The sequence below is a fragment of the Stegodyphus dumicola genome, chromosome 1 (genome assembly GCF_044657685.1).
Source record: "Stegodyphus dumicola isolate Sdum_Otavi_A_Nest chromosome 1, ASM4465768v1".
Classification (NCBI taxonomy): Eukaryota; Metazoa; Arthropoda; class Arachnida; order Araneae; family Eresidae; genus Stegodyphus; species Stegodyphus dumicola.
Genome location: NC_140768.1, coordinates 74,991,960 through 75,018,788, shown reverse-complemented (window position 1 = coordinate 75,018,788; position 26,829 = coordinate 74,991,960). Strand labels below are relative to the sequence as shown.

General features: G+C 31.7%; 2 protein-coding genes across 3 annotated transcripts in view; one reads left to right on the top strand and one right to left on the bottom strand.

The window, feature by feature from the left end:
* The window catches only part of Prim2 (DNA primase subunit 2), a 71,405-nt gene extending 54,746 nt beyond the window's left edge, over positions 1-16,659 (bottom strand). The window contains exons 1-2 of one of the 2 annotated variants that reach the window (XM_035357329.2): positions 16,547-16,659; positions 4,858-5,046 (exon numbers count right to left, since the gene is read on the bottom strand). In XM_035357329.2, the coding sequence (XP_035213220.1) occupies positions 4,858-5,011 (154 nt within the window). In that variant the 5' untranslated portion in view covers positions 5,012-5,046; positions 16,547-16,659. Of the gene's footprint in view, positions 1-4,857; positions 5,047-16,442 lie in introns of both variants that reach the window. The other variant, XM_035357330.2, reaches the window with a different exon arrangement.
* A 157-nt stretch (positions 16,660-16,816) lies between these two features.
* Positions 16,817-26,829, top strand: part of LOC118187132 (lysosomal cobalamin transport escort protein LMBD1-like) — a 63,042-nt gene continuing 53,029 nt past the window's right edge. Inside the window, exons 1-3 of the mRNA XM_035357328.2 lie at positions 16,817-17,040; positions 25,058-25,234; positions 25,340-25,400. Of these exons, the coding sequence (XP_035213219.1) occupies positions 16,948-17,040; positions 25,058-25,234; positions 25,340-25,400 (331 nt within the window). The 5' untranslated portion in view covers positions 16,817-16,947. The remainder of the gene's footprint in view (positions 17,041-25,057; positions 25,235-25,339; positions 25,401-26,829) is intronic.

Genomic DNA, 26,829 nt, shown 5'->3' with positions numbered 1-26,829 from the left:
CATTACTCAAGTTGTCATGTGTTCATAAACATGCGGTGATAAAAGCAAAATACAATAAATAACGATTCGCCAGGTTGGCATTAGGAGTATAAAATATTAGTAGGTGTAAAATCAACGATATAATTGTGGAATATTTTGGTTAGAGATATATGACTGGCAGCTACGAAGCCAAATTATTGATCATACAAATTTCTGCTAAAATGATTGATTCTTCAATAATGAGGTATTTTATTTAGTGAAATTAAGAATCAGGACTCTATATATGTTTTATTATTAGCAGGGGAGAGGGGGGTCAAATGCACATGTGTACAGCACACAGATGGGAGGGGGGAATATAATAAAATAAAAAAGTTGGTAGTGGCCTTTGAGGTATGGATTTTGGATCATTCCCGATATTGAACATCCGGATCTTGAACTTTGTACCATATAAGGAGTATTATTTTATGATACTGCATAGATTAACCAAGAAGTATGGGATAAAATTAACTAGCAGAGTACACATGCTTATTACACTGCATCATCTTGTGCAGGGTGAACAATATCATTGCTGATCTTTCTGAGCCAAAGAACTACAAGATTAACAGTCTATGGATTCAAATGTGAAACAGTAGGAAATTGCAAGGAAAATTACCACAAAGTTTCTCTAACAGTTAAAAAAAGTTAACTTAAAAGTTACTCCAAACCTATAACAAAGCAGCATTATTTTTCAATAACATTTTTTCCAAACATCTGATTTTTTGAAAATACTCATTAAAAGAACGTCTCAGAATCAACAATAAATCACTAATAAATTACAATGCTTTATTTTCACCTTGAAAAATGTTATTCCATTCCTGCCATCATGCAGACAAAAACTGATAACAGAAATTGGATTTAAAATAATTAATATTTACAGCCTTTTCTTTGCCCTTATTCATTGTTGTAAAATGCAATTTCCTAAAAAATTAGTAATACAGTCAAAAGTCGATAATCCGGACTCGTCGGAACTTCGGCAATTCCGGATTATCGATTTTTCCGGATAACAGATCTTCAGTTTAAATCTGGTAAGATGGCATGCAGAAATTACAAAATTAAAAATGTGAAACTGTATGAAATAAAGAACAATTATGATCTAAAGGGTATCAAAATTTACAAAAAGAAAAAGCTTAATATTTATTTGTTTACTTTATTAAACATTTCTTTCAATGTAAGTTGCTTTGTTTCATGTGATAATACTTTCTCTTTAATTCTATTAAACAGACATAATTTCTTGTTTAGTTACAAAGTTCCGCTGTTCAAGTCCTATAATTGCTGTGTTGAGAATACCGACTAATTTGTCAATCGAAATGTTTTCGTTTACAATAACCTCTGGGTCACTTTCTTCACTATCGGAAGCAAATTATAATGACGAGGAACTTGATTTAAATCATATCGAAATGAAATACTACATTTAGTAAGGAATTAAAAACCAAATAAAATAAAAACATCTGCCCTGAAGATAAGGATAGTGCTGACAGATCAACTTCCAATCCCCAACGTGAAATTGTAAACAGATTTCAGATTTCAAAACATACTTTTGCTTTGTAGATACAAATTACATATTAGTAAATATATATCGGAAATTCTATTTGACATAATCGAAAGTTCAAGCTTACTTTTATGAAATTGCTCTAACAGTCTTCAAAAAATAATAAGCCGGATCCAATTCGAAGATTAAGGAACAACGCAATATGTAACATTAACTGAATTAGATAATCTTAGCTTAGCTTATACCTCCGTTACACATTACACGCGCATGCGCACAAACATATTCGCAGCCGTAAAGGTCTTACGCGCACTCGTAAACGCCTGTGCGCATGCGTGAATGCGATGCATGCGCAGAAAGTTTGTAGCTTTGAGGTCCGGATTATAGATCATTCCGGATTATGAGTGTCCGAATTAACGACTTTTGACTGTATACATATTTACTTTAATAATTTAAACATGAGATGATTTTGCATTTTTAACACGCGAAGACGAGCGCTACTTTTAGCTATTCGAGGACGTGCGTCGGGCTTCGTAGGCTCGAAGCGTTATTTCTTAACGAAACAAAAATAAAATTGCTTGTGTAATTGAAGAAAAACATTTAAATAATAAAAACAGAGTGGATAAAAATATACTTTTAATTTAATAAGTCCAATAAAATTGTATATTAAAACAATTTTAAGATTGAAATTATTTATCATTAACAACAAAAATCAAACTGATTTCTTATTGTGCACAATTTTATAGAAATAATTTCAAAATAAAACTTCACATTTTTGCAAAAATCATGCTGTATTTACTGCAAACATTTTTCTCGCATTAGTATACCAAATTTGTGATTTTCGGTCCTTTACGCTAGGACATATATGACACCTTTTCCTGGAACACTTCTGTTTTTTTTTTTTGCTGCATGTCCTTCCCAACCTTCCCTATGCCTGCAATTTAATTTTTAACTCAATTGGCGTGGACGATTTTGCTACAAACTTCTTTCTTGAATGTGATCCTTCAAAAGTTCTGATGCAAGTTCTTTGATAAATAAACTTCGTTTCCTATATTGCATTGCTGGCATAACAATAATATTAGATAATAATAGAATATTATTGTTCGCAGATAACAATAATATTCTAGCATTTATAGCTGCAATGTTAAACATACTGAATAATATTGTCATTGGCCATATATTTCTAATTCTAGCAGTAGTATAAGTGGATTCAATCCACTACATCTACAGCACCCTTCGTTAAATCATAAAAAGTTATAATTTCTGAGTTTTTTTTTTTTTTTCTTCTCCAGTTGAAACATCGATGGCACATGGTGATCATTATGCATGGTGGACAACAGAACAATGCATTTATTTTTGTTTGGTGTGTAGGAAACTAATGTCATATTTCTTTGAAATCCAAATAATGATGAACTTCTCTTTTTCTGCCACAAGTAAAATCTTTTGGCAGTTCTTTTTAATTTTTTCTGATAGTATCCACGAGCGTAATTTTCGTTTCAAAGAGATCTTTTGCCAAGGTATAACTGGTATACCAGTTGTAAACAGTAAGGTTGCTCCCTGAATTCAAAATAGGCTCCCTAAACCTTGTGACTACTTTATCAGGACATTTTCTGAGCTACACGGCCCTATGAGTTCCTGCATAAATTTCAAAGTTTGAAGTGTAAAATGTCCTTGCATCAACTAGAGCAAAAACTTTAATTCCATATTTTGCAGGCTTACTTGGAATGTATTGGTAAAAGGATCATCTTCCCCGAAAGGGTTCTACTTTTTCATCAATTGTGACGTATTCGCCAAGACTGTAAACTTTTTTGCAATTTTCAACGAACTCTCTCTATCTTCCAAATTTAACGGCTATCTTTGCCAAGATAACAATTCGCAGACAAAAAATACTGAATTCATTACTAGATTCATCGCTTGAGTCTAATGCTTCTTCAGAATTTGATTGGTGATCGCTAAACTGTTCTTCATCAACTATTTCTTCGTCTTCTTCATTAACTGAATCTTCATCAGTCGAAACGTCGATGAATAGTTTCTGTAAATCTTTTCATTTCATTGCCATAACTCAAATAGCGAGACATTTTTGCAACTACCTGACCTCTTTCATAAGTTTAAATGACAATGCGAGTAAGCGCCTCGGGCCTGGGAAGCTCGCCTACTCAATTTCTGAGAAAAGATGGAGGTATAAATTTCGGAAATGTTGTGAATGACACGTACATGACCTCAAACACAGCTACTGAGAAGATCGATAAATTTCACCAACAGGTGAAATTTTTGTATTATGTTTTTGTAACGACCGAATTTTTGTATTATGTTTTTGTAACGACCGGGCCTGGTAGGCCCGACGCGTGTCCTCGTGGTTTAAAAGTTACAGGAATAAAGTAGCTTGAAAATAAGCTTGTCTTTCAGAAGAATTGGATTAATTAATTAAAGCAAAGCATATATGCACTACTAGGTTAAGGCAAGAGATATTTTCTTTATGAATTTTCTAAGGAAACAATGAAAGAAGAAAAGAATGAAAATCACATGCAGCTAGCTCATCTAATCACCAGAATCAAATAGTATAAGAAAAACTATTTCTATATCATAGATTTAGTCAATGCTGGGGTAATATTTTAAAAGATGCATACTTGGAAGCAAATATATTTTGTTTCAAAATAAAAGTTAATGAATAAATATCTTTTTGATCCATTTACTTAGACTAAACAGTGATGTTAAAACAATTATAATATAAAATCTTAACATATTTATAAATGCTACACATAATTAGTACTGTGTCTTTAGTTGGTATTTATGACACAAGACACTGTATTCAATTATATGCTATTTTATTATATACAAAACACATCATCACTCATATACACATGTACAACTCTTGCTGCTGGCATTCTCACTTCTGGTTCTAAATGTTACGTATAGTTAAGGTGCTTTACACAGTTAGGTCTTCCAAATTTACACTTCGTAGGAGAAAAATCATTATATTCTTGCACCAGTATGACAATATATATATACATAGATAGAGACAATAAACAACTATTTATTTATCAATTATAATTAAATAATAAATAAATAGTTGCAATGAAAAATCCAACTATGCTGTGATATTTTGTAGCTTGATATATTTTCTACCTATATAACTCTGGGTCATTTAATAAATAATTTGCAAATCTGTCAATATACAAGTTCTGAAGAATAATTCTTTCTTTCATTGGTATTTAATCTCAGAAAAAAAGAGCATTAAAAGACACAAAAATAATTACCAAGTTGTTAGTTGTATGTATAATTTTTATACTGCTATAAAATTTACATGCTTCATTGCACATTAAAATAACTAAATAAAATGAAAATAGATTTACCTTTTAATCTTTCTAAAGCCAATTCTTCAAACTGCTCTAAAGTTATTGTATCCAGGGGAGGATATTTATAAAATTGTAAAGAATGAGGATACAATGTAGAATCTCTTCTCCCAGTTAAATTAAACTGCCTTCTTGATTTTGGAGTAAACTGCATGATTTAACTTTAGGTAGCAATTCAGAAACTGAATCCTGTTTCAAGAAACAAATATATTCATTGTATATGGATATAATTTGAAAAGAACTAACACAACTAATACATTTTTAACTATTCATCATACATTAAATTGCACATATTGTTTCCTTATGAATGGAGATTAAAATGATAATAAAGTACACAATGGGTATTATGATCTTGAGAAACTCATACAAAGCTAAAATTACTTTTATTAGCCCTCTAATCATCTGAGGATTTGGATCCCCCAATAAAGTTCCAAAAAATTTCCATGAAAAATATATTTCCTCAGTTACAATTCCAAAATGGCCTTGCAGCATTATACTGAGACTCCTTTTCTTGCATAATGTTACATTAATGGTTTGGGAACATTTAAATATACTAGAATATTTACATCATTAAGCACAAGAAAAATATCACTGAACATATATTATAGTTTTGAAGGTTGGAGGGTTAATATATTACTATTTAACTTCCACTTTATTTCTTGACAATATGAATAAAGAAATTTTATGATTAAAAAAAAAGCTACAGTTCTTATATAATTTTAAATTATCAGAGAATAATGAAATGTGATTTTTTCTTCTCTTCTTCTTCAGTTGCACTACAGCCTATCACTGGTCAGGAGCATCTCAACAAGTTTCCTCCAACAGATCTGATTAGTCACTACAGTCTACCACTGATTGATTTTCAGTCCTGAGATCTGTATCCACACAGTCTATCTATCTTGTGCGAGGTCTTCTTTTCCTGGTACCCTCTACATTTGCAAAGGTCACCTTTTTAACAGGGTTCAAGCTATCACATCTAAAAATATGATGCGAAAAATACACCACCTGATATCAGTCGTATTTTTATCCTATCTATTTTTTCATATCTAAAAATTTGATGACTTGTTTGTATCTTCTATATATTTCAGGGTTAAACAAAATTCTTCATCTATTATTTTCTCTAATTCGGCTATATATTTTTTGCAGTATTTTTCTTTCAAAAATTAAAAGTCTTTCTTCCTCTGTTTTCATGCATCACCAACATTTACTACCATACAATATGATAGGTCTAATAAGAGTTTTATAAATATTTATTTTTATCTTGAAGTATAATTTACACAAATTCTTTAAACCACGATAACATCTATTAGCTCTAAATAATCTCTAAATCCTCATTGCAAAGTGGCCATTTTAGCAAATTAGGACTTGACCATCTTCTTCAGCAGTTGTTACAATGATTACATGGCAGCAGAAGGATGAACGATCTTGAAGTGCCTATTCTAAAATAACAGACTATAGCAAAAGAAGAAATTATCTGTTAAGAGTATGATTCACTGACACATTACATGAAAAGTTCAAATCATTGTTTGTTTCCTGTAATTTATTTCTTGAAAATAATCAAACCAGAAATAGACACAAGACCACAACTGCATTATATGAAAGTACACAGAACAGGAAAAGTACTACAGTACAGTCTGTAATCCGGACGTCCATTATCCAGAATGATCTATAATCTGGACCTCAAAGCCACAAACTTTTCTTTTTGTATGCTTTTGTGCATACGCGTTTAATGATATGCATGCGCATTAATGTTTACGCATGCACGTTTAGCACAAAAATTGAAGCAACTTAAACAACTTACATTGAAAGAAATGCTTAATAAACTAAACAAATAATATTAAACTTTTTTTTTTTTTTTTTTTTTTGTAAATTTTGATACCCTTTAGATCATAATTGCTCTTTATTTCATAAATTACGGTTTCATATTTTTAACTGTATAATTTCTGCATGCCATCTTACCAGATTTAAATTGATGATCATAATCCAGAAAAATTCTTAATACGGAATCGCTGAAGTCTCAGCGAGTCCGGATTATGGACTTAGTACTGCATATGGTATAAGATTGAAAAGTATTTTAAAACTAAACACACTTAAAGAGGACAAAAATAGCAAACTTAATTTGGTATAGATTTTGAACTAGCAAAACTCAGTTTGCTTTTTTTGTCTAATTTTAAATTTTACACTGGTATGTTTTTCCTTCTAATCTCAGCTCAGCATATATTCATACATTATATGACTTATCATAACAAAGTCTACTTCCATGCCCGACAAAAGCAAAGTCATACTATCACTAGTATGGTGCTCAAAGCTCTTGCTAATGACACATGTAATCTCGTACTCCTTGCCAGGATAAAATTCGTGAGCTTGTTGTTATTAGGTCAGACAAGTGAGATTAGTCACAACAACAACTTCAATGTCACTTAACAAGTTTCTACATGTTATCAGAAATAAAATTATTATTTCAGATTATTAAATGCATGAGCAAAATTAAAAGTGAAACACAGTAATTTATTTGAGAATAAACAGCATACAAAGACTTACTTAATGCTGGTTCGTTTAGTGTAGTTTTAGTTTAACGAGTTTTTATTGGAATAATGGAATTTCCTGAAAATTGCAAGCAGCATTGGGCTTCCCCGAAATAAAAAGTAGTAAATCTGTATCACTACTTCTCTCTAGACATAATACAGATAAGTGTGAAATGTATATTACACAAACATATTTTTATTATTTCAAACACTTGTTGCTGTTATGGTAAGTATAAATTTATCTTATGTAATCATTGATATAGTGATAAATATTATAATTTTTTGTTTTTAATATGCGTTATAATAAGAAACGAGTGACGACATATAAAGAATAAAGCGACAAGAAAAAACATTTCACTAGAAAATAAAATGCAAGTGCTTAGAACATTAGATAATGGTGAATGTCAATGTCAAATTGGTGTTGCACTGAACGTGTAAACTTCAACAATAAGGACAATTCATAAAGAATATGTTTACAGCTGCCCCTTGGCAAAAATTGGTGATTTTTGGTGATACATGGACACTGAGTTTGTGCAATTCTTTGACTTGTTATTTTGGCTTTGTGCAGTGGTGAATTTTGGCACAAAAATCTCCACTACACAAAGCCAAAACAACAAGTCAAAGAATTGCACAAATTTGGTGTTGGAGACGGCTGCTGCACACAGACGATTGCGTAACGGCTGTGCGAAGTCCACAGAAGGAGCGCCGCATTTGATTGGACTATTTTTTATTATTCTTATTTTTTTTTCCTTTAACTGCGAACTAAGCGAGGAAATTGAAGGGCATCATAACTTAGCAACAAATTCAAAACTTCTTCTTGAGTTGTTTCCAAGCCTGTGAATTAGTCTCGAATCTGCCAAAACAACGTACTGACTTCGTCACTTTTTAAACTTTTGTTTGGGGTTCGTTTGGGGGGAGAGAGACAAGTCCTCATTTCCATTTAGTGTTTGATGTTAATTTAAGAAATTTTGAGGACACGTATGACCATAACTTTGAAGCACTTTCTCAAAACAAAATATGTGGATGTGTTCCAAAAGTAATTGATCCCAATACCCTAAAAGAATTAAAAGAAAGAAATATTACCTTATCTGATTTGCAAGCTAAAGAATATGACATTGAGTTGCTTTTAGAAACAAATGTCCATCGGGGACATTATTACTGGCAGCTCTCTGAAACTGAACTCTGGTGTAACTGTAGTTGAGACTAAATTAGGATACACTGTGATTAGCACAGTAAACAGCTTATCTAAAGAACCTACTTCAGCTACTATTCCAGCATTACTAGAAAATAATTTGTGCAATAATGTAGTTTTGTTGCACTGTGCCAATCTCAGCGTAACCGAACTCTGGAATTTAGATGCCATTGGCATAACAGACCCAACTGAAGATGTTAAACATAAACTTGCTCACTCTGACACCATTAGGCAATTTAAAGAGAATTTAAATGTTCTTCCTGATAGCCGATACAAATTGCCACTATCCTTTAAATCTGAAAATCTGTTACCTAACAATAAGTCTATGACTTTTAAAAGACATCAAAGAATGTGTCAACGAATTAATGAGGAAAATTAGTTAGATGACTATAAGGTAGATTTTAAGAAATGGAAAGACCTCAAAATAATAGAAAAGGTTCCTGAAACTGAAATTGATAATTTGAGTTATTATTTGGGTTGATCTTTACATTATGGTAACTTGGCGATTTTTTGGCGAAAATTTGGCGACCAACTCTCCTACAGCAACCCTCTATTTTTTTTTTCCCGCCGCCATTTTGTCTTCACGAAGTAAAGACATGTTTCTTTTCTTTTTATCTACTGAACACTTCTTCCAACAATCTACAAGCCAAATTACACTTATGCTAGAAATTTTATCTAACAAAATTGCTTAATCATGACAAATATTCACTGCAAAATTAGGAAAAAGTGCACAATACCATACTCCTTACGCATTTTTCAAAATAACACATACACATAAACCATGTACACGTCGACTTATTTTTACTTAAAAAAAAATCCCAGAATTGCACAAAAATGGCATTGCGCACACTCTTTACTATATCCATGTACACTGCTTTTTTCTCATAAATTAGAAAAATTTCACGAAAATACATGACAATTTTTTGAATCTTTAAACCCGGTAAAAAGAAAATATATGAAATTACCTGATCGCGAAAAAGTATATATCCTTTCCAAATATGAACATTTCCACGTATAAAATAAATAAAATATCCAAAAACTTTTACCTCTCAATTATCCATTATATTTTAAACGTCACCAACGAATTCATACCGCAAAAATTACAAATACTTAGTGTCAAATATTTAAATTATTTCTATGCACGTTTACTTCAACTAAAACATATACCAAATTCCTACAAGCATAAAATTCACAAAATAACTATCATTTAATTAAAATATCACTAAACCATGTACACGTCGACTTATTTTTACTTAAAAAAAATCCCAGAATTGCACAAAAATGGCATTGCGCACACTCTTCACTATATCCATGTACACTGCTTTTTTCTCATAAATTAGAAAAATTTCACGAAAATGCATAAAAATTTTCTGAATCTTTAAACCCGGTAAAAAGAACATATATGAAATTACCTGATCGCGAAAAAGTATATACCCTTTCCAAACATGAACATTTCCCCGTATAAAATAAATAAAATATCCAAAAACTTTTACCTCTACATTATCTATTATATTACAAACGTCACTAACTAATTCATACCGCAAACATTACAAATGGTTACAAATACTTAGTGTCAATATTTAAATTATTTCCATGCACGTTTACACAAATTACTTTACTTCCACCTTACATTTAAAACAATGCATAAAAATAATATCCTCAAATAATTAAAAATACTAACTTACCTAATCTTCTTTAGAATCTTGATTACCTGTCCGATAAACTTTTCTTATTTCTGTTTCAGGATCTTTAAAATCATACTTATAGTTCACAGCAAGGTACCAGGTAAAATAAATAACTTAATAAAACATCTTTACTTCTATCTCGCACAACCTTAAAGAAACACTTATTACTACCCCTTTCAATCCCACTAAATACCCATTTCGAATTCACTTTAGTTAAGGCCATGGGATCCAAAAATTAACGAACACTGTTTCACACAACACAGAATAAAGCCAAATACAAAATTTCCAGATTTTTTCCCGATTTCACCCCTTTTCCGATTAAAGAACCGTAATTTGTCCATTAATATCACATGACATATCCCATGATCTCTCATTCCCCTCACACAAAATAATGTGTAATCGGAACTGAGTACTGTTCACATTATTACCAAAGTCCCAGGTAGTAACCTTTATCGCCTCTAAAATGTCGCCAAATGACCAGTTACCATATTCTAAAGATCAGCCATTATTTGCCCCATACACCAGTTATAAAGCATACTAGACAGACAATGAAGGTAAGGCCGGTGTTCGACGCTTCAGCCCGAGAGAAAAATCAACCGTCCCTAAATGATTGTTTAAATAGAGGGCTGAACTTATTTGAACTCATACCTGATATAATTGACAGGTTTAGATTGTATTCCATTGGTTTATCATCCGACATTGAGAAAGCATTTCTTCAGCTGAATATTATCCCAGAACATAGAGATTATTTGAGGTTTTTTCTTCCAACTCTTGAAGAACCTATGATTTACAGACACTGCAGAGTGGTGTTCGGCGTTTGTTCATCTCCGTTCCAACTCTCTGCATCGATAGAGCATCTCTTGGATAATTCCCCTGCCGAGTTTGATGACGTGACCCAAAAATTAAAGCATTCGTTTTATGTTGACAATTGTGTCACTAGGGTTCACGATATTAAACAGCAAGAAAATTTTATAGTTAAGACGACAGAAATAATGGCTCGGGGACGTTTTAACCTACCGGGTTGGGAAAGTAATGTTCCAGGTCATTGTATTTCCCAGTTCAGGTTAAACTTCTCTTCTTGGAATCTTATGAGATTTGGATAACGATACATTAAAATGTAATCTTAATTATTCAATGGATAATGAGATAAGTAAACGTAATATTTTGGCTATGGTACATAAAACTTTTGATCCGCAGGGTTTTTTTGAGTCCAACTACCTTGTTACCTAAGTTACTATTACAGGAAGCTTGGACTATGAAATTTAAATGGTATGACCCTTTGCCAGACAACATTCAGAAAACTTTTCAGAAATGGCAGGATGAAATTAAATATCTTGAGAAAATTAGTACTTCACGATATGCAGAAATAAATGAGAATTCAGAGCTACATCTATTCGTTGATGCATGTAAGAGCTCCTATGGTGCATGTGTCTACATTAGAACTGCAACGCCCGTGGGAATCAAAGTTCGATTGATCAGAGCCAAATCCAGGATAGCACAGTTAAAATCTCTGACAATACCCCGGTTAGAATTGATGGCCTGTAGCATTGGTGCAAGACTGGTACACTCAGTATATGCGGCCTTAGAATTGCCAGATTTGAAAATTATTGCATGGAGTGATTCTATGGTAGCACTTTGGTGGATTAAGAACCGTGGTGATTGGTCAGTGTTCGTTGCGAATAGAGTAAAAGAAATAAACAATCTGATTCCTTCTCAGTGTTGGCACCATGTACCAGGTGATTTAAACCCGGCAGATATGCTTTCAGGAGGCTGGTGGGAGAGGTTAGTTCGTGTAGTAAAGCAACTGTTGATAAGGACACTCGGTAACGCGGTTCTTACAACCGAAGAGTTGTACATAGTAGTGTGCGACTGTGAGTCAATAATTAACTCTAGATCTCTTACCTATCTGTCCAAAAATTCAGATGATTCAATCCCACTTTCCCATGTTCTCATCGAGTTTCCCAGCCATGTTTCTCATCGAGAATCATAGCTTAAGTGTTCCCAATGTTGATTTTTGCGATTCGAAAAATCTTCAAAAACAGGTTAGACATCGCCAAAAACTGCTTAATGATTTAAGGCATAGATTTAGAAAAGAATATTTAGGCCTTCTGGCCCTATCGTCAGAGCTACGGTTGGGTGAAATTGTCCTAATAGAAGATGACATCCAAAAACGGATGCATTGGCCTTTAGCTAACGTCATTCAACTAATTCCTGGGAAAGATTTCAAGGTGAGAACTGTAAAACTAAAGACTCAAGTTGGTACACTGCTTTGTCCCATTCAGCGAGTCTTTCCATTCGAAGTGCAGTTAATGGACATGCCCACTGATCCCATACACAATAACTCCTTTACTAATTCTATTTCTTCTATTTCTAGTGATGAGCATTCAGATTCTAATGACTCTTCAAATGACTCTAGTAACATCCTGCAAAGTGTCAAGATTTGGACGTGTGATCAAGGTGCCTCAGAGATTAGATCTCTTCGATCAGGTACTGTATGTCTTTAAGCCAACCTGAAGTCAACTCAAAGAGGGGGAGAATATTGGAAACGGCTGCTGCAGACAGACGATTACGTAACAGCTGTGCGAAGTCCACAGAAGGAGCGCCGCATTTGATTGGACTATTTTTTATTATTCTTATTTTTTTCCTTTAACTGCGAACTAAGCGGGAAAATTCCCTTTTCACTCAGTTATATGTATGCACTTGATAGAGTAATGTAACGTTTTCAGCTTGCGTGAGATACCCATATAAAATCTTTATATTAATAATCCCTGCTGTGATTATTTAATTTGTAACCTCAACGTTGTGGCCCTGAAAGTTGCAACACTTGGTATCCATGTACACATCGACCTATTTTCACTTAAAAAAGCATCAGAGAATTGCACAACATCCCTTGACTTTGTTCATGTACACATCAAACAATGAAATAACATAAAAAAGGAAATTCATCTTATAGCATCTAAGCACTACGTAAAGGAAATATCCATTTACCTTATTTAGAAATTTCTGTGTGTTCAGTCTGTGGCACACAAAATTCCTTAACAGCAACCAAAAACTTGTTAAAATTATTTAAACTAGAATCTGTATACTGGCTTTGCCATATAAATTTTAAAAAATAAAAGTAAAAAATATCCTCTGTAGTGCCGGTATCCTCTGAGTTCGACCACATGCATTTCTTTCGTACAAACAGGACACTTATAATGGCTACTAAGTAAACTTTCATTTACATAACAGTCAATTAATACTTGTTTCCCCTTTCATTCCAAATCATACAGAAGCTTCAAATTGATCTTACCACATTCAGTCATTTTACCATGTAAACCACAAAATAAGCAACGTACTTCCTAACCAACATCCAACACACAAATAAGCCCTTACAAATATTTTCCCATCAGTCAAATTCACGCAACCAATTACATCATAATAGGGTTTCCATAACATTCAACTACTCAGGTTACCAGAAATGAAATAACAACTTAGCGATAATCCAAGGGGCACCCTTAAATATAGGCTAAACAGACAATTCTCAAGAATAAAGAAAAAATAGTGTCATCAGCAACTACATTTACAAAAACCTCAGCAACTAGAATAACCTGTTCTAGAAATAATACGATAGAGGAGATGGGAAAATTACTTTCGCATGTGGATTGACAAAATTCAACACAATATGCCATTAACCCAAGCTATTATACAGAAAAAGTGAGAAGAATTTTTAATCACATTCAGATTAAAATAGGTGACACAAATGAAATTTCTGTTGCAAGTCAAGGATGGTTTAATAGATTTAAACAATAATCTTCATAATATACAGATTGCAGGAAAAGCAACAAGTGGAGTTACAAAAGTGATGGCTGAATTCTCAGAGATATTAAGAATGATAACTGAATGAGGAAACTATCTTCCAGAAGTAGTTTTTAATGTCAATGTAATGGGCCTATTTTGGAAAAGAATGCCAAAACATACATTTCTATACCATGAAAAAAGAAAATGTGCACCAGGATTTAAACCTGCAAAAGATTGCTTAACACTTCTCCTGGATGCTAACACCAACAAATACTTCAAATTAAAGCGACTTCTTGTATATTATTCCAAAAACGCAAGAGCGATAAAAGGAATATCAAAATCAACTTTACCTGTAATTTGGGAATCTAATAAAAAATCATGGATAACTATGAAAATTTTCAGAATTGCTTCAATGAACATTTTTGCCTGTCTATTAAAGGCTATTGCAAAATAAAAATACTTACACCAAAAGTGCTGCTTTTAATGGATAATGCTCCAAGCCACTCAATTTATCTGATTTAATAACATGCATTCCAGTCAAAGTGGTTTTTTTTTACCGCCTAACACAACTGCATTAATCTAACCACTGGATCAAGGTGTTATATCAAATTTTAATCTTATTACCTGCGATGAACATTTAGACAAATGTTTGAAAAACAGACAGAGATGATAAACAATCAATAAGAGACTTTTGAAGGAACTATAATATCATGGATGCTATAGAAAACATAAATCTTTTTTGGAATGAGGCAATGGAAAAATATTTGAAAGGAGCGTGGAAAAATATTTGGCCAGATTTAAACAAGATTGATAACACTAGAGATTCTGTTGTTGATATGAAGGAAATAGTAAAATTAGTGAAACAAACAGCTTTAGATGAAGTAAATGTGGAAGATCTCGAAGAAATTTTCAAGAAACAGCAGAATGTCTTTTAATGATGAGCTCGAGGAGTTAGCAGATCAAGAAAAACACAAAATTATTAAAAATAGCGATTCTGAAGAAGAGCAAAAAGAACTTTCTAAGAAATTTTTAAAAACCAGTTCAGCTTCACTGCCAGAAATTATAGAATTATTTATTGAAAATGATGCAGAGTTCAAAGGCAAGGTGGGTGTCATGGATGCCTTGTCCCCTTGTGGACAACTTCATGTAGCACAAAAGAAAAATGCAAATGACATTAGATACCTTCTTGATTAAAAAAAACAGAAAATTGTGGAAATGCAGAAAATACGAATGATCTAAAATATAAATGGTGACTTAAAATTTTATTTATATCTATATATTCATTTTTTATGTTTCAATATTTGTAAGAAATAAGGTTTCATTTAGTAGTGTTATAAAAAACCCATTTAACTTATTTAAATAACAAAATATTTGATTTATATATATATATATATATATATATATATATCCATTTTACCCTAACCCCATTATTTACATGATGAGATGACCTCGTTTAATGCTATTTCATATAATGCTCTACTGTGATGGAATGTAATCCCTGCATTAAGTAGGATTTTACTGTATACACAAATATTTTTTAAAAAAAGGCCAACAAGTTTAAATAAAATAAATTAATTCAAAACCAGTAAAACCCAAAATTCCCTATAAATATGTGAAAAGTCTCCACCAATTGTCATCTAACTAGATTACGGTAATGTACAGAGTGAAATACAAAAATTACAAAAAGTATATAAGAAGAGGAATGCATTTTAAATATAATTCAACATTATTAAGAGGAGGTAGAAAGAAAAAGGGATAATTTTGTTTTAAAATAAAACATTTTCGTAATATCCACTGCCAATCATATATTAAATAAAGCCAATCATATATTAAATAAATCATATATTAAATAAAGCCAGTTCAAAACTACAAACTGCTTGACGATCCTCTTTCAATATACTGAAATAATACTTTTTACAACATAGTACATATTTCTTAGTATATTACGCCATGCATCATTATAAACCATAATATAAACTAAGTTTTTAGTAATATATGTTTTTATAAAATGTGCACAAAGGTTATTATATAGTAAAATATCTTATTTTAGTATAAGTAAAAGTTCCTTGAATATTTCTGTACTTCCTTTTTCCCAAAACAGCATTTTTTTTTTTTTTTTTTTTTTTTTTTGGTAACTTAAGTTTTAATCATTCTTCGTTATCCCTACGTTAATAGAGCATATAAAAATTATTTACTGCTTTTTCCCCCTCCTAATGTTACAAAGTTTTTTTTTTTTAGTATGCAATAAAAAATTAGATTAAGCTCGTTTCATTTTTAACTGAATGATATTTATAACTTATCAAAAAGGGAAATTCTGCAGAAATATCCTGCCGTTGTTCAAATTAAAAACGCACGTATTTATATTAAATATTTCCGACAATAGCATAAGAAAAAAAAAGTTACTCGCAAAAAGGTACGCGTTGAAAATCTAATTCAAAACTATAAATATTTCTTTAAAATGATAATTAAATAAACATAATGTTAGTAAACAAAATGAAACAAATTACAAAGCAAGTATCACAGCCCTTCGCGCGCCAAAATTTGGCGCTAAAAGTTATTATTTACAGCATAAGCTACTGCCAATCTCAACTTTGAAATTTAATTTAAAAGGATTGCTACTTTGTTTAAAATACCATTCTTACACTCAGCCATAAGTGTAGTCTAAATTTAAAACGAACTATAAAGCATTCCGATTTTTAATTGGATACTTTATGTACATACATAACGTAATAAACAAATATACATATATTTTTAACATTTACAAATTACAGTTCATATATTTGGCATCAAAACAAACAATCGTATCATCTGAGTGGCAGTTGTGACATAAGTCATAGTTATTAAAATCTGGAAATATTTGCACATTCTTCATTATTATAATTTATTAGCATAGTGTATATTATCAGTTATGGATCTGTTTAAAAATATATTAAAAGATACAAATAATTTGCCAGCATATGTATCTGCGTACGGCTGGATACCGTTTGTTGTTGTAATATTGGTATGATATATTTAATAATTATACTGTGTAAATATTTTGATAAGAAAAAGCTTAAAATGTTAATTATCAGTATGTTCATTCTGCAGTTGTGTTACAAAAGTAAGCAAAACGTTAGTTATCGGTATGGTCATATATATAATATATGCAATATATGTGTACATAATGCCTCACAAAAGTTGACAAATATTAATCCCATTTTTAAAGTCAACCCAATTAAATGAATCATCAGTATGAGGAAGGAGGAAATCAATATTTTGCATTTAGCAAGTAGCAATATTGTAGGTACTTCAGACTTTCGTATAATTCAAGGAGTACCCTTCTCTTTACTCTAACCTAGAGGAGAGTTAAAAATAATGCTAAAAAAATAACTTTATTTAATCGAATAAAAATATTTTTAATATGTTAGTGGATTACTGGATTAAATATGATTAAATCTTTTCAGAGATGATTCAACTGAATTATTATTATTATTATTTGCCAGGTTTTGCTTTGCTGATCTTATATTGGAGTTAGCTAATTATTTTGACGTAAAATAGTTACATAATACTGTATTTATTGCATATGATTTTATTTCCGCTTTGAGCAATGATCACAGAATTTAGTGACATAATTTTCCATGCTAAAGGAGAAGTTATGAATATTGAAGCTTAATAATTTATTTTTAGAAAAATTCCTTGGTCTAAAAAGAAGATTAATACACATATTTTTTAGAGAAATAGCATTTCAAGGAAAAACATTGCATTATTCTCTAAATCTAAACGAGTCTAATGTCTTTTCTAAGATTTGATTTGATTATTTGAATACAGCAAAGATTTGTGTTGACTTTTCTATAGAATATTATGTTTCTGTGTAGATCACATTAATGTAGCATATATTAATATAAATGTAATAAATACCCATCTTTTGTTTGAGATTTATAATTGTATTTAATGATAGATATACTATTTAACAGAGATTTAATCAGAACATTGAGAAAGTATTTCGATTACTTCAGGAAAAATTATATGATAGCCAGAGTTGTACATTCACAGCATCATAGCATGCTTAGAGCCACTGTCTTCATAAAATTTAGAATTATTTTGCAGATTGACTCTTTAGGTTGATGATTTCAAACTTCCTATCAAAATATGTTTGTATTAATAAACTTAAGTTTATAATTTTAACAGATAGTGCATTCTTTTATATCATAGCTCTTGCAACATGTTCTGCTAATGAAACTATGCTTTACTTTTGACTAATCTTTTATTGTATCAAATTTGTTAAATGTTTTAAAGTAATATTTTAGTAATTTTTTGTATAGATTTTTCCTTTTTCTAACAGTTTAAAAATTTATTTACAACTTTCTAATTTTATGTCTTTGGTAGTAGCCATGGTTTAAATAACAATAATAATGCAAGAAGGTTTTAAGAACTGAAAAAGATGATTTTATATTCTAATGTAAAATAATTAATTGTATGTCATTAGAAGACTAGGGAGATTAGGCTACTAATGACTAGTTCTCTCACATATTAAACCTTAACATGATATTTATATGTATATTCAAGATGTAATTTGGATATTATAAAATTGAAAAGAAATGTAAAATTGAAAAGAGATTTGTTCATATACGCAAGATGATGCTTATAAATTGTTGTTGGCTGTATAAAGAGGTTCTACAGTGGATGGACAAAAATATAGAAACACCTTGTGAAATGCATGTTTGAAAAGAAAGATTGATTTTAATGAAATATGTAGGTGGCGCTGGCATTTTTGACTACTGACGCCACCTATACAACTTCGTAAATGTTCTAAACAGTTCAGTTGTTGTCAGAGTACTGTTATGTGAGGTTGTCATTGCATTATGTCAGAGTTAACAGACTTCGAACGTGGGCAAATTGTTGGAGCACGTATGGTAGGTGCTTCCGTAAGTAAGGTAGCCGAGGTGTTTAGTGTTTCAAGAGGTACTGTATCGAAGATTTATTCCGCATATTTGAAAAGCGGAAAAACATCATCTGCTAAATCACAGCGAGGACGAAAGTGTGTCCTGAGTGATCGTGACAGACGTTCATTAAGGGCAATTGTGACGAAAAATAAGAAGACCACAGCTGCAAAAGTTACTGTTGAAATGAATGTTGTGTTACCGAACCCTGTGAGTACCAAAATAACTAGAAGAGAGCTTCATAAACAGGGAATTGCTGGCCGTGCTGCAATTGAGAAGCCACTCATCCGTGATGCTAATGCCCGTAACAGGAAAAGGTGGTGTTTAAGTCATAAAGCCTGGACTATAGAGCAGTGGAAGCGAGTAATATGGTCTGACGAGTCTTCTTTCACATTGTTTCCCACTTCTGGCCGAGTTTACGTCTGAAGAACGCCATCTCAAGCCTATAATACAGACTGCTTGTTGCCAAGAGTGAAACATGGCAGGGGTTCTGTTATGATTTGGGCAGCCATATCGTGGTTTTCTGCTAGCCCCATGATAGCTGTGTCAGGGCACATGACTGCCAAGACTTATGTGAACATTTTGGCCGATCAAGTTCATCCCATGGTACAAACTTTGTTCCCCGATGGTGATGGTGTCTTCCAAGACGACGAAGCCCCTGTTCACACAGCTCACATTGTCCAGGACTGGTTTTCTGAGCACGAGGATGAGTTGTCCCATTTCCCCTGGCTACCACAGTCACCAGACCTGAATATTATCGAACCTTTGTGGTCTACATTGGAACGGAAAGTGCGTTCTCGTTATCCACCGCCAACATCGTTATCTGAACTTGCCACCGTTTTGCAGGAAGAATGATATAATATTCCCTTGGCAAACATACAGGAACTGTATTTATCCATTCCGAGAAGACTGCAAGCTGTTTTGGATGCCAACGGGTTTCCTACACCATATTAAGCAAAGAAACATGTTTTTTTAAAGGTGTTTCCATATTTTTGTCCAACCCCTGTATTTCCCTGTGATAATTTGAGATCTTTCTATGGAATCAGCAATAATTCTAGTATGTTATTCTTTTATTTTGTATTTTCACTGGACCACAATTTTACAAATTTGTTTTCTAAATTTCACTTTGCATTTCCTCGGAGATAATTTCATTTATATTCTCTATTACTTTACTAAATTATATATATTCAAGTATATTTTTATCTAACATTAAAAAGCATTTAAAGGAACATTATTTTACCTCTTTAGAAAATGCATACCTTTCAGTTATAGTTGGGTCTTTGCATAAATGAGTGGAGGTTAAGTTATGTTCGCTAGTGTACTGGAAAGGGCTAGCTACCTTTCATCTGTTTCCACCACTGCCTCAAACATGCTGTTAACTGTTGGCAATGTGTGATAAGAAATTTTGATTTCCTCAGGACTCTTATGGGCAAAATTAATTTTAATTTTGGTACTCTTCTGTTATCAGGACCGGATTGAGATAACAGAAGAGTGCATTATTTTTAGTGTTATATTTTAGTTTGTTTTGATGATTTTCTTGCATTGCAGAAAACAGTTCAAAGTGAAATATAAATTATGGAGGAAGCAGTAAGAAAAGCTAATCTTTATACAAGGGATTATTGTGGAACATGCCAATCAATTTTTGAAGCTGTTTTATAAGAACACACTCACTAGTTAACTATTAGTATTATAAAACTTTAGTGTCAATAACTTGTCTACAATATTTTTGAGAATTATAAATATTCAAAAGAGACAAAAAATAGTTACAAGTGTGAGATCTATTCTATAAGTTTTCATTTCTACAAACATGAAACATTATATGCATCATTCCAAAATGGAATATTGTGCAGTTTCAAAATGTAGAAAGAAGTAATTGGTTTTTCTGTCTTTTTCAGGTAAAAAGTTTTTTTTTTTATTATTATTATTAATTGTTTAGCATGTATGACTTCCAGCAAATAAAAAAAAAATGTTAATTCATTATGGTATGAATTATGGTAATAGCGGCCGAGCGGTAAAGTCGCTGAACACTGGTACTTCAGTCCGATGTTTGAATCCCGCGAATGGGCTGGCTGCATGGGCGTTTTCATAGTTTCCCCACGTGTATATGAGCCAGTTCCATTAAAAAGTCATCAACGAAGGCATCCCTTCCCTTAGGCAGGTAGCCATCGAGGCTTTGCCATAATCACACACACACACTCATTATGGTATGATCATTGTGATTTTCCCTCTTAATCTAATTTTCATTTATTTATCAAAGCACATTATCAATTTATGTACTTATTAGTCTTCATATTCAAAATACAATAAATCTTGTCATGATGGTCATGTAGGATAACCACTTCTGAAAATTAGCAGTATTTCTAACAATATAAATAAGAAATAGTTTTGAATTTCACCTCTTTAAGATGACCATATCCACTAGTCATGAGGGGTTATCTTATAGAAAATTATAATTTTCTTCATACCTAGAATTATTTGGTGAAAACCACTGTATTTCATTAAAATATCATAAATTTACATGTTATAATTACTGCATATCATTTTGATAGTAGCCTGAGTATTTTCTGAAGTCTTTTATGATATAATTTTTGCAGTTAAAAGAGAAGATATTAATATAAAAGCTTAATGATTTTGTCAAAAATGCTTAGTATGAAAAAAAGACTAGGGAAACGTGCATTTCAGGAGAAACAACATTTTATAATTATTTCTTTTTTAAATTAATCTTTTGTTTTCTGAATTCTATTTAATCTTAAATTATAATTGTGATTAATTATTTTATGTATATTTATGTAAGAATTATTCTATATAATTCCTTTTCCGAACATTGCAAAATAAAATCCCTGATATTTCAGATTTAGAGCATGCAATTAAAAATATGTTTTAATATTATTATTAATTTTATTATATAGCTCTGACTTTTTTATCATGAAACATTAATGCATACTGATAGCCTCTTTTGCTTATCTGTGTTTGTGTGTGCACGTGATCAATTTATATTTTTGCTTTAGTACACATTTGATATCAATGTTTATTTATAAAAAATTAACTTTCTTCACATTAAGCTGCATTCAGACGGTGGCAGGAATGTCACAGAGGTATAGTCACAAGGAATAAAATGCGGAACTTCCGTTCACACCTGCGACACAGGGTCTAAGCCATACCCATTTAGAGAAGCTAAACTTGTGCGTGCTTGGGTGTGTCTACGTCTTTTCTCTTCTGTTTTTCCATTCAGATTTCGTGCATTCACTCTGATTGGTTGACATTTATCCTAATTTGGCATAAAGTTGAAAACTTCAAACTTTATGCCAAGAACCCTGAACCAGATTTTGTGACATAGCACTGACTGGTTGCCTGGCAACACAACTAGGCTTAAACCCCTTATGCCCTTTATACCATAATCTGAACTCAGCTTTAATGGTAAATTACTTGAAACAAATGAACACTCATCTTTTTAAATTAAACAAAATTCAGTTAAAAAAATATTTTGTTCATTTTGAAAGAATCACCATGAGCCTATAAGTAAAAGGATTAATCTCTGGTACTGCATAATATACTTTTCTATTAATAACATTATTGATCTTAATCTTTGCCCAACTTAACCTCTTCGTCGTTCATAACGCATCTGGCGCGTTCAAGTGAAACTTCCACAGGGCGTCCGTAACGCACCTCAAGCGTTCTTCTTCATTATACCTCCTAGAAGGTACCACTAATCAGGCATTCTATTTCTAATTGAATTTGCCCTGGGTTTTATGAATATTCGTGCCATTTTACATAAGATACAAGACAGTAAGAGATGGCTTTAACGTCTACTCAGCAGAAAAAGAGAATGAGGTTGTGAATTGGAAAGACAAGACGGATATACGTTTGATGAGTACAGTCCATAATAACTCGATGATTGATGTTCGAACACAGAACTGTAAAAAAACCAATAATTGTAAAAGATTACAACAACAAAATGGGAGGAGTGGACCGCCTGGATCAGATATTATCAAATTATCCTGCTGTTAGAAATAAGCAGAGATATTATTATTTTTCCATTATGCTTTATTTCCTTATAATTTTAGTTAATATTCATTAACATTCATCCACTACGAAAGTTATGTATGGGAAGTTATGATGTACAGAGAAAACATTACACACTGCGAAAAACAGACGGCCGCTGGGGGAAAATTTTTGCGGACAGGAGAGGACGGCAAAAGATTTAAAATTCTGTGTTATTAAGAAAAATTAAATGCCCTTTCCCCTCCCCCTTTTTGTATATATTTTGAAAAATACTGAACTTTAAGTCTTGTATGTTTAAAAATTTGTAGTCCCTAAATATTAAATCATTTGTAAAATCATACTGGCAACATTCTCAACAATAAACTGCATAATAGCAGTGTTCTAATTTAGGAGAAGTAAAATTTCAGCAGTGTTATTCACTAATATACATCAGTGCTTAAATTGCGCCAAAGTCCACCAGAGCCCAGCTCCGGAGCTTCTCAGTTTTTAAGATAAATTACAATTTTAGCTGGAGCACACCAGTTCCCTAATAAGATGATCTCCGGTACTACTTTTTATAAAACTGAACCACAATTTAAAAGTAAAAAAGTACGTTTTAGTTTAGCAATAAACAGACCTTGCAATACGCTGTTTCCCTAGAAATACAAACTCATGAGACCATGAGACGTTCAAGTAAAGTCCCCTCACTCACATGCAGAAACCTTTCCCTTTAAGATAAGTAATAAATTTGGGGGAGTTTGTTTAAAAACACGTAAATTTCTCGCCATGCCGTAGTATCTAGTGTATTGTTATCGATGCTTTCAGTTAGTTATCCTCGCAGGAAGGAAAATTTGTGTTCTTAAATGAGCATTAAGTGACAGCAAATACAATAAGAGTGAAATACTGAGATAAACTGCTGAAGCACATCCTATTCATCGTCTTCCCACAGTATCCACTAATAGGGTGGAACTGTAACCAGAAACTTTACATTCATCCTTAGGAGTCAGATTCAGGACTCATTTCATCCCTGACACACATCTGCTTGATGGCTATAATTATATCAGCAGAAAGCCACAGTCAAAGAGAACATTCTCTCTCACAAAGATTCCCCTCATTTTTTGTTTCCACCCACTCATACCCTCATTCTATTTCGCCCTGGAATTTACATTAGCTATACTTTAAGTATATTAATTTTTGTGATGATAAAAGAACTTCCCCCCTACAATCAGAGCTTAAATTGTGCTGGAGCCGACAGGATCTCAGCACCGGTGTTTCTTAATGTTTCTTAATGCACCGGTCTTTCTTTGTTTGTTAGGTAATAAATCATAATTCTAGCCTGAATGCACCGGAAGCCTGAATAAGAAGGCTGCAGCACTTCTTTTATGTAATTTAATAATAATTTCAGTAGAAATTTTATCTCGAAAATTTTATTTTAACAGTAAAATTATATTAACCGCATATTAAATTTAAATTTATCTCTTTACATTTTATTTAATTTTAATTATTTAATTACTTCAATCTTTAATTATTTCAATAAATAATAATTAATTATCTAATAATAAATTAAATTATAATTAATTAATTATCTGATAATTGTTGATTAAGTAACAATTTATAAACATTATATAGCTATTAATTAATTTGATAATAATTAACTATTTAATTTTAAAATTATGAATGAGTTTAATAGTCATTTTATTTATTTACTTACTCTTGTTCCTCTTTACTGAAGTTCTTCCATAGGGCTCCGGCACTTCTAAATTATTTGGTGCGATTTTGATTTGGTTGTGGTTTCTGGCGGTATGTTTTCTTGTGGCAAACCTAGAGCTTTATTTTGGTAATTGTAAGAGTGCAAATTTAGTGTAGCCAGAAGATTTTTTTTTTTAATTTAATTGTAAAATCCATTATGTGGAAACTTTTGGAATTTGTTCTCAATTTTAAACCACAAATTGCAAATTGAGCTTTTTATACATGTTATTTGGCAACCAGTTAAAAATGGGCTTTGGAAATTGAACATATTGAAAATGATGTAAACTAATTTTTATTTTATTTTATAATGTTGTTTATAATTTCAGTAATAGCTTTTTTGAATGCATAACATATTTGAAATTATTACAGCTGACATTCGTATTCTCAGCCTTATTTGTGCGGCATTTCTGGTGTCGTTATGAACGAGACAAATGTGCTGCTGTAGCTTCAACTATAGGCCTGACAATTGCATTGTTGGCTTCCTTTCTTTTGCCATTGGATGTATTTTTAGTGTCATTTATGAAAAATCCTGATGGATCATTCAAGGTCTCTTTTATTTTTAATTTTAATACTATTAACATAATTTTCATTAAATGTTTATTCATATTATAATTTTTCTATTGTGTAACATTAACATTTTGCCTTTTCTAGGACTGGGCAACAAATTCAACCCGTGAATCTCTGGAGCATACTGTTACTAATACTTATTATAGTAAGCAAAGATAATTTCATTTTGTAATTTTATTGGAATTTAAAACCTGATTAAATACAGTACAAAGTCCAAAATCTAGAATAGGCTGAATTTCAGCAATTTTGGAAATTTCCTGATTATTGTAAATTTTGCAAGTTGACATGTAGAAATTATAAAATAAGAGTATTCTTTAGTAATATTTCTTTACAAAAGAGGTACTTTGTCTTTTACAAAAGAAAATTTTGGGGGGATCACCATCATATGAAATAAAATGTGTTTATAAGCCAAAATTATGATATTTTTTGGATTTAAAACCATACTACAGTTATTCGAGTTTCCATTTAATTGTTTATGATTGAGGCATTGTCATCTAGTTTATGAGACTTCAGTTATATCATCTTCACTGAGCATTTTTTCTTGTAAAAATTAATTATGGTAGCCAGATTAATAATAAGCTGCTTCAGATCAGAAAGTTAAGGAAGAACAAATTTTGCTTATTAACTGAACTTAGGCTCCACTGAATCTAATTCTTTCTTCCTTCCCTGATGCTATGCTCAAAAAAGAAAACCAATATTAGCACCATCCTCCTTCAAATAAATATATCTTTGGGCTTTTCTTATTGTTTAGGTCAGATAAAAAAATAAGCCTCCCCCCTACACACACACATACACATACACATAGTTAAGTGTCAAAAGTGGCTAATGCCAATATAACGTTAATGTATTGTCATTGGCCAGAATTTGATTCCTTCATCAATGAATTTGAAAATTACAAACAGAAATCTTAGTTAGTCAGGAAAAAATTACTTTCATGGTCGACTTTTTTTTTTTTTTTTCCTTATTACATCCTCTATTTCTAGACTTTACAAGGGAATTTTTATGTATGTTTTTCATCGTTGTCCAGAGTTCCAGATTAGACGTACAAATTTTAGGCTTTGTACTGTATTTTAGATTTATTTGGAAATGTATTAAATCAATATTTTCTATTCAGTATGACATAAAGTTCCTTGAGCTATGCTACCTTTATTTACAGTCAGTATTTTCTATGGTGAAAATAGTAAAATTTAAACGGTGAAACAAACTGATGTGCCTTTCAGATGTTTTGTCTCTTAGTTTATCAACAAAAAAAAAAAAAAAAAAAAAAAACCTTGCTTTAACATCTTCTGAACTCACCAAGTTTAACTTATATATTCTAGCAAATAAAATTTGAAGATTTCATATTCATCTTTCTCTACCACCCATATCTGAAATGGTTTGAATTTTAGCTTGCAGGCCAGAAGACTTACTCTTGATAAATGCTGTGAACAAACACATCCAGCATAAACTTCGTATTAGTATTTAAATGGCATATTTAACTAAGATAAAAAGAAAGGGAGAAAGAGAGAGCTGTTTAAGCTGTATCTCAGTTTTGATAGAGAATGTATTAGGAAATAGCATTTTAGAACTTTCTA